The 9,962-nt window shown below is 42.1% G+C and overlaps 1 protein-coding gene across 1 annotated transcript; it reads left to right on the forward strand.

Annotated features, from left to right (window-relative positions):
* The first annotated feature begins 2,843 nt into the window (after nucleotides 1-2,843).
* Nucleotides 2,844-4,589, forward strand: LOC131681126 (uncharacterized). Its single transcript, XM_058961837.1, has one exon. The coding sequence runs from the start codon at nucleotides 2,844-2,846 to the stop codon at nucleotides 4,587-4,589; it is 1,746 nt and encodes a 581-aa protein (XP_058817820.1).
* Nucleotides 4,590-9,962: the final 5,373 nt, after the last annotated feature.

The raw sequence follows: 9,962 nt of genomic DNA on the forward strand, positions 1-9,962 counted from the left end.
GGATGAAGGAAATGCGGGCGTGAGGGTGGTCCAAGGGGAGGGGAGTGATGAAGGAGGGAGGTGTAAGGGCAAGGCGGGGGTAGGAGGGGCGGCGACGTAATACTCAACTGTATATTTTGCCTTCCATTTGAGACTTGGTTTGAGAAAATCGGTTAAGTCATCACCGAAGAACCGATGTGACTTTAATTGTGGAATATGCCCGGAATTCCGGACTTCCGGAATCGTCGATAGTGGACAATATATTCAAAGAATGTTTGATTGGCAATCAGTGATCTAGATCTGCGATTAGAAGTAATTTGGTGACCATTTCAATAGTTTTTAGCCTCTGAGGTATTACGATTGTACCGATTTATATGGGAAATTCCAGTGTATCCTTACTAACACCTCTGTAACTCCGGAAGCAAGAGTCAGAACAGAATGAAATTCAGCAGCAGTCAATGGCATTACTGTATCTTTCATTTGAAATCAAGTTTGTAAAAATCGGTAGAGAATTCGTTGGGGAATGGGTGTGATATTAGCTTAGGAACTTGGCGGGTTCCCCGGGGGCGTCATGAACCGTCATAGGTGGCCAATGTGGTCAAAGCTGCTTTGATTGATCATTAGTGATCCAGACCCGCAAACTAGAGTAATGTTACATTAAGTTTAATATGTTTTACATCATTTGAACATCATGGTGGTACCAGTTTATATGGGAATTTGCTGTGTGACCGCACTCTTCAACGCGTAACTCCGAAACCGGAAGTCGGATCAACTAAAAATTCAATAGCAGCTTATGGGAGCGTTATACCTTTCAGATGAAACTAAGTTTGCGAAAATCGGTTCAGCCATCTCTGAGAAAATTGTGTGAGTTTAAATGACACACACACATACACACACACACATACATACACACACAGACATTTTCCGATCTCGACGAACTGAATCGAATGGTGTATGGCACTCGGCCCTCCGGGCCTCGGTTAAAAAGTCGATTTTTACAGTGATTGCATAGCCTTTCTTTATATGAGAAAGGCAAAAAGGTGCGAAATCGGCAAAGTCCCAAAAAGTCGATTTTTATAAAAAAATTTTTTTGAGATAACATAAAATCTCGACGTTTCATGCATTTTAAAGATGTTTGGCATCAAAAATACGAATTCGATTTCGGAAATTTCACGGGGTGAAAAAAATTTTGAGTTCCGGCTTACATGGGAATTTCATATGTGACCGGACGGTTCAGTCTATATTTCCGGAACCATATAAGCGATCCGTACAAAATTTTATAGATGTGGAGATAATATAGCTATCATTTGGGACTAAGTTTGTGAAAATCGGCCCAACCATTTCCGAGAAACTGATATGAGTTTGCTAGTTTTGAAAGATGGCCGCTTTTCCCGGGCACTTCCAGAACCGTCTATGGTGGTCAATGTAGTCAACGAAAGTTTGGTTTGCCGTCGGTGACCTAGAACTGCACATTTAAGATGTTTGAGAGACATTTTAGCGAAATTTTTACCTTTTTTGCTTTCATCGGAGTATCGGTTTGAATCACAATTTGCTATATGATCGCACGCCACAACCCGTAACTCCGAAACTGGAAGTGTTACCGTTGAGGCCCTTTGCCCTATGAGAGAGGCTCTAGTTGATAAGAATTTGAGTACTTCCAGTAGTGCGCACTGCTTTTAGACAGAAGCACTCATGAGCTTCGAGCACATCCAATTATATTAAAAAATCGATCTATGTAAATATTGAACTAAAAGATCCTAGACAATTTTACATCGGAATATATCATAGTATAAGTATTCGAATAATGGATGTTAACCGCGAAGCCCTACAATTAGTTAGCATAGAAAATATGAATGAAAATAACCTCCAGAATATAACGGTCAATTTAAAATGTATCATTGTAATACACACCCACTTGACATACAACACTCATTAGTGTGGATCAGAAAAGAAGAGGGAAAAGGGAAATTGATGATCAAGGAAATGAAATAAAAGGCAATAAAAAGAAATTGGGTAAAGGATAGGAAAAGTGGAGTTCTGCTACCGGTCCAACGCCAGTTTGAGGTTCTTTTCCACTTTGACCGCCAAGACGTTAAGATCGGTGAAAAGTTTTAGAAGAAGTTTATACCAGAAGAATTAGTTAAAAGAGTGAAAAGTTACTCTTGCAGCAATTAAGTAGAAGAGAAGAAATTGATCGAGCGAAGGATTGAATAGAATCAGATGTGGAACCCTCAATGGACCCGGTAGCAATTATCTAAAGTGACCCCTCTCCTAATCCCACGCGCAGGACCCATTGGGATTATTTTATTGATTCCCTGCCTGTCACGTTTGGCTGACACTGAATGTAGCATTGTTGTCGAAGGTGCAAAGGTCCAACCATTGTTCGAGACGCCTGTCGAGCGTGACCGATACGTGCTATGAGGTCCTAGTTCTGCCTTGTACGCTGTGGGGATATATTGGCAACACATTCATACACATTCGTAGTACGTAAGTGAGTAGAATAAATTGGCGAGTGCCAAAACTAGAGGACCGCGTGTTTTGCTCTTTCTGATCAAAACAAACGTTTTTTTTCGTCCTTTGAAAAGAAATATTTAAAAACTCGTTGAAGCTACGCAATCTTTCATAAATATCACCTTCCAATGCTAATATGTCCACCTTCTCATTATCATTCAAATCCAAGTGTCCGCCTGCTCATTACCCGGAATGTAGCACTGCAAAAGAATTCAAACTAAGATAATCTGCTATGATTTTTCCGATATAGTACTCAAAAACTTTTAACAGGTGTTTACGGCTTTCTCAGTCGGTAATATTTAGGCAAGGGGTTAGGGTTCATTACCACTCAAAATCTATCTTTCGAAAACCGAATGGAATCACGGAAACGCAAGACCAACGGAAAGCTCACCAACCTGTTGGAAAAAACAGCACCTCAGCATAGCAACACCCCCACCTGTAACGATAAAGCCGTACTGAACGCCACTACAGCAACAGTTCCAAAAGAGACTATGACACTTCTCAGCCTCGGGCGCAAATTCGCTCTGCCAATCACAAACATCAACCAGGTGCCCTTCTGTCATGTACTAGCCGATGTTGAAGCCATCCTACGCGTGTACCCAGACCAAGCAGTTCAAGATCGCAATAGGTGCCAGATAGCAACACAAATCCAGAACTACATCTCCAAAACAAAATACAATCAATACAAAATTCCGCTCCAAAGTTTCTGCCAAAATGCAATTACCACCACCACCAAATTCCTCGCCCAGAACCAAAACATCTGCATGCTCGAAGCTGATAAAGGCAACAGAACGGTCATCATGTACAAGCAGGAGTACGACCGCAAAATTACAGCATTACTAGACGAACCAGCGTACCAAGTCGTGTCCAAAGATCCGACTCCATCCATCCAGAGACAACACAACATGCTAATCACTAGATTACTCAGTCTTAAACTAATCGATACAAAAACATCAATGCGTTTAAAATCGAACGTAGCTGTTTGTCCACGCATATACGGACAACCAAAGGCGCATAAGGACAATCTACCACTACGCCCGGTGGTTCCCAACATTACTGCACCGACATACCAACTATCGAAGTACATAGCCAACATACTACAGAAATCATTCAACAGTGAGTACAATATTTCCGATAGCTTCCAATTCGTCGAGTACATAAAACAGACCACCCTACCACCTAACTACGTCTTAGTCTCTTTCGATGTGGTCTCACTGTTCACAAACATACCCATCGAGCTTGTTACCCATGATATAATCATGGAATGGAGCAATATACGAAATTCAACTGACATAAATCTAGATCTGTTTCTCGAACTAGTTGAATTTTGCGTCAACAATAGCTACTTTCGCTTTCGGGACAAATACTACAACCAAACGTTTGGTACCGCCATGGGCAGCCCCCTATCGCCCATTCTTGCCGATATTGTGATGGAAAACCTACTAAAAACCGTAACCAGAAAACTACCATTCGCCATTCCCATCATCCGCAAATACGTCGATGATCTCTTTATGGCTCTCCCAAAAGATCAAATACCAACTACGCTCGACACCTTCAATGCATACAATCCACACCTGCAATTCACGAAAGAAGTCGAATCCAAAAACAAACTTCCATTCCTAGACACAATTATCACCCGTAAGTTCGACCAATCTCTATCCTCCCAATGGTACGCAAAACCGATAGCATCAGGTCGCCTCCTCAACTATCATTCATTCCACCCGCTATCCATGAAAATGAACGTGGCCAAAAACTTTATTGAAAGAGTCTTCCACCTGTCAACGGAGGACACCACCAATGTTCAACAAAACATCATCTTCCAACAGCTCCGCAGAAACAATTATCCGTCATCACTCATCAATAGACTCATTCATCGTAGCAAAAACGCACATCGCAATATCAATATCACCGACTCATCCGCTGCTAGCATTCACAATGTAAACAAAACACCTAGTAGCATAGATCACAGCTCAGATGCAACACAGATCACCCAGGTTTATCGATCACTGCCACACATTCCATCACTCAGCCCTTCAATAACCAACTTGCTTAAAACGGATTATCCAAATGTAAAAATAACACCTAGGCCTCTCAATTGAATATCGGGGCTACTACAAAGCATGAAGGATCCTATAGATCCTCTACTGCACTCGAACATTATCTACAGACTGCCTTGTGACTCCTGCCCGATGTGCTATATTGGTATGACCCGCAATCAGTTGAAAACACGGCTGTATGGCCACAAAACCAATATCAACCAATACCAACGACTGAAAGAGGATGGTGCGACAAACAGTGATGAACGGATGATCAGTCTTGGAGAGAAAACTGCTCTCATCGAACACATGGTCAAACACAACCACACGTTCGATCTCACGAGGGCAAAAATCGTAGACAGAACCTATCGACCGATGGCTCTACCTATTCTTGAAATGTGCCACATCACAAACACAGCAAACACTGTGAACCATCGCACCGACGTAGACGGACTCAACACGATTTACGCAGGCATTCTACACACTCTCAAAACGACCAACACTCGCAGAACCAGAACCCCACACCTAGACTCAAAAATTGACACTTCTTTTGGCTCACGATGAATATCCAATACACACACCTCTACTGTTGGCTCATCATCAACAAACCAAACGCTAAATTCGAATCGTGTAGATCCAGAGCTCCTTGACCCGTTGTGCTACTAAATGGGTTTTCTCGCACAAAATCACCATTCAGCCACAGAAATCCGTGCAATACCACCCGACATCCGACCGTTGACAATCAACGATTACAACAAAAACGATTAAGTTAAAGTGAGTTCCCAATGCGCTACATGTTTTATGTTTTCATATCTTCTTTTGTATTTTGTTGTCTTGTGTATTTGCATTTTATTTTTTAACTCTCTGACATAATAAAAATTCCAGTTTCCCTTGAAAAAGGCCATCAAAAACGGCCGAAACGTCGGGCAATTTATAAAACCAATCGTTTGCCTAAATATTACCGACTGAGAAAGCCGTAAACACCTGTTGAAATTCCCGTATCCAGTCGTTACAACACCCAAACGTACTCAAAAACTTCCATGTTTTCCCCAGGGAATACAAAGAGTGCTTTTCATGCTCCATTAAACGGAAAGCCTTTCAGTATTGCATCCTTTCGACGTTTTGTACCTTTCGTCCTTTTGCCTCTTCGACCTTTTGTCTCATTCGACCTTTCGACCTATTGTCCTTTTCGACCTTTCGTGCTTTCGACCTTTTGTCTCATCGACTTCTTGTCCATTTCGACCTTTAGTTCTTTCGAGCTTTCGTCATTTCAGGTTAGGTGTATGGCCTCATAACAATCTTATTCGATCTGCCGTTGATTGCTGGAACGGTACCGCGAGAATCCGTCAACGAATAGGATGGCTGGATCCAATAGACGACGGGTGCTTGTTGCTCGAATCCTCTACTGTGAGTGCTACCAGAACGTTTCAGCTCGCAGATGATGTCAATGGGACCTGCTATAGAGTCCGATTCTGATTCGCTTAAGTCCTACGGGATCCTTGCCCAGCTTAGGTGCTGAGTTGGGTAGAGTTTCTAACGGGAGAATGTTTTTTGGTCAACAGATTTTTTGTTCCCGGTTGTGGGCCACCTAGAACATTCGACTAGAAATGCAAAAGTATGAAGTAAAACCAATGCAGATCTACAGTTTAAAAACCTTTATTAATTTTCTGAGTTTATAACAATCAAAACATGCTATTGAATGATCTTCCGTACAGTTCAGTTGTGGAAATACACAATTAATACTTCTGTTCTATTAATCTTCCGTGATTGGTTATGTTTCATGGAATCGTACGCGTCGTTGAAATACACATGTAATTGATCAGTCGGAAGCAAACGAGCGCAGTTTGCCGAACTAGACATACCCCGCCGACTGTATTAAGAAGCGGCATGCTACAATTCTGCAATCAAGTTTTGCGACGTTTCTTCAACCCACCAGTCCCGATACTTGTTTTCAGTTCACGTTTCGATCACTTTTTGTATTATTGCTTCGATTAATCACGGCGCCGGTGGTTGAGTGGTAAGCGTGACCGCCACTCATTCCAGTTGGCCTGGGTTCAATTCCAGCCGAGGTCGTTGAGATTTTTCTAAGGTAAAAAAACCTGTTGTCACGTTTTCCTTCGGAAGGGAAGTCGTTGGTCCCCGGTCCATGAAATTGGTGGATCGATATCTAGTCCAGGTAGTGGAATCACCTCTCTGGCGTCGGTAAAGAAGAAGTATATCCAACTACTAACAAAAATATCCTCCTCCCGTGATACTTGTGGAGTGCGCAGTAGTATATACGGCCTCTAGCAAAAGCAAGTATCGGACTCACCATTCCTTACCTTTCCTTCCGCGATCTACGTTCAGGCCTGGCCGGCGCCGGTATTGATCAGAAACACTTTAGGATTACCAGGAGTTGCACATTGAAAGATGTTTCGCTAATCCCAAGCATAATTATCTACTGATTCCCTGTGCAACTTCAGCTAGTCCCGATTGATAACGGAGTAGCAGCCAGGGGTGGTCACACAAGCTCAAGCTTTTTGTATTACTGCTTCGATTAAGTCAGGAGCTTTCGACTTTCAGAAAGGCAACACAACCCACATCCTCAACATTATTTATTTGCCCTCTGGCCTGGGATTAGGCCAGATTTATCTGGCACAGCCAGAGCTTTTGGCAGCTTCCAAACAAAAAGACAAACCTCTCATTTTGCCAGATTTTTAAGTTTTAGAAGCTGCTACGCACACATTTTGGAAATTTGGGTAATAATGTTCCAAATTTTACAAAAATCCACAAGAACTAAAATGTATACTAAATTTCGATGACGTTGAGGTCGCTGTCAAGTGCTAGATTTTGCCAGAATTTTTTTGTTAAACTACCAGATTTTCTTTGAAAAATAGTGGCAACCCTGCCTCTGGCCATCTCCAACGTTGGTTTGTTGAATTCGAGTATGGTTCCGTTAACTGTGTGTCTAACGTTTGGAATCAGTTACACTGCACAATCTTCCCGTAGATACTTTTACCATCGGAATTCGGTTCTTCACATTGTTGAGATTGTATGCGTCTATGAGAACGTGTTTCTCTAAGTGTTCTGCGGAATATTTCTCCGTGTGAAATATTATACTCCCTTCCTCAAGGTAAAGCCAGTTTGGGTTACCTTTGGTCCTTGCCGTTGGAACATCATCTTGGTCTTAGGGCTACGGTCACTAATCGACCACGACCATCGCCAGCTTATACACACTTTTTGCAAGTCTATTGGAAAAAGGGCGATTTGTGCTGATTCCATCAGCGTGAAACCTACCCAAACACGGTAACTGTTCGCTTCGGATTGGGACGTTGGTCAGCTTTTTTCGTCCGCGTCCCTTATCACCTATTTTTGTTAGGTGATTCGTCAACAGTGCAGTGAATCACTTTGGTTATTCAACTGTTTTTTCGCTCTTGTTTTGTTGCAAATAAGTAGCAGTCTTCTTTTGTCGTATGCAATCTCAAATGTTGGTTGATTTGACGGCATTGTAAGGGCGGACGAATCTGCCGGATCATGCCAATCAGGCTGACATTGCTTTGGACTAAGCATACTAATTTATTTATTTGGTGCTTGTATGGCCAATTAGGGAATTAATCCAAGGGGAAAGGTGTGCGTGGGATGGACGCATGGTTTTGTCTGAGTGGAATGAAGACTTTAATCATGTATGATGATTCGCGAGAGGGATCGAAGGGCATTAACATAGTCATATCAGCACGAAGAATTTTTTTCACATTCCTTGTGCGAAAACGGTCGATATTGTTTAGTTGAGGCCCCAGCTCATTTCTACTCATGTTTTTTTTTCTATTAAAGATTTTTTGTTGCTTTTTCTTTTGCTAGTTTGTCTTCTGTAGGAATTATGTCTGAATTAACTGTATTCTATATCTTCAATCAGAACTGTAGTACTGTTAACTATCTTATTTTTCTTCAGAACTTGGCATAATCACTAGTGATCATAACAATAAATGAATCACACGCGGAAGTGATTGCTTAGAATTGGCATTCTATTATTTACTTAGAATCAACATTCTGTTATACTGATGCTATGGAAATAACTCAGTTTCCATTCCTGTTTTCATATTATTCTTGCATTCTTGCAAACTATCTACAAGAACAGTACCGAACACGAAAAAAACACAAATATCGCTTGTAAATGATTCCGCAGATCGCCGGGTAAAATCAGTACCGACACGATAGAAACCGCGAAAAATTCGTCACGTGATTGAAAAATGAAAGTTACCGATTTATCCTATCCGGAGTTCAAGTTTCTTATTTGGCCAATCGTATAAATACGACAAATGGTAAATTTCTCAAAATCTTGGCAACCGACTGCCCAGAGAAAACGCTATTGCCACACTTACTAACAACTCTTCCTTTCCCGTGATACATGTGGAGATGCAGATGATTTCTCGGTCTCTAGCAGCGACATGTGGCGGACTAACATTCCTTCCTTTCGCAGAAGGTCTGCCTTCGGACGTGGCCGGCGTCGGTATTAATCAGTATAGATTGCAGAATGTGGCTCATCATGTTATTCCCAAGCATGTTGTTGCCATAAAAATTTTGCAATCTTAATTGGTTCTGACCAAAGACGGAGTAGCAACCACGGATGCTATTTTATGTTTATGCAATGTAAATGGTAAAATAACAATAACATGTTCAGTTTTAAGCTGTCACACACCAAAATACCGAGTTTATGAACGGCTAAAAAGAATCGGCTAAGAGCCTTTGCTCCCAGAACACTCGTCCTTGTCGTCCTTTTCGTCCTTGTCGTCCTTCTCGTCCTTGTCGTCCTTCTCGTCCTTCTCGTTCTTCTCGTCCTTCTCGTCCTTCTCGTCCTTCTCGTCCTTCTCGTCCTTCTCGTCCTTCTCGTCCTTCTCGTCCTTCTCGTCCTTCTCGTCCTTCTCGTCCTTCTCGTCCTTCTCGTCCTTCTCGTCCTTCTCGTCCTTCTCGTCCTTCTCGTCCTTCTCGTCCTTCTCGTCCTTCTCGTCCTTCTCGTCCTTTTCTGTTCCTTCTCGTCTTTCGTCTTTCGTTTTTCGTCTTTCGTCTTTCGTCTTTCGTCTTTCGTCTTTCGTCTTTCGTCTTTCGTCTTTCATCTTTCGTCTTTCGTCTTTCGTCTTTCGTCTTTCGTCTTTCGTCTTTCGTCTTTCGTCTTTCGTCTTTCGTCTTTCGTCTTTCGTCTTTCGTCTTTCGTCTTTCGTCTTTCGTCTTTCGTCTTTTGTCTTTCGTCTTTCGTCTTTCGTCTTTCGTCTTTCGTCTTTCGTCTTTCGTCTTTCGTCTTTCGTCTTTCGTCTTTCGTCTTTCGTCTTTCGTCTTTCGTCTTTCGTCTTTCGTCTTTCGTCTTTCGTCTTTCGTCTTTCGTCTTTCGTCTTTCGTCTTTCGTCTTTCGTCTTTCGTCTTTCGTCTTTCGTCTTTCGTCTTTCGTCTTTCGTCTTACGTCTT

Source organism: Topomyia yanbarensis, chromosome 2, assembly GCF_030247195.1.
Source record: "Topomyia yanbarensis strain Yona2022 chromosome 2, ASM3024719v1, whole genome shotgun sequence".
In the NCBI taxonomy this organism is placed as follows: Eukaryota; Metazoa; Arthropoda; class Insecta; order Diptera; family Culicidae; genus Topomyia; species Topomyia yanbarensis.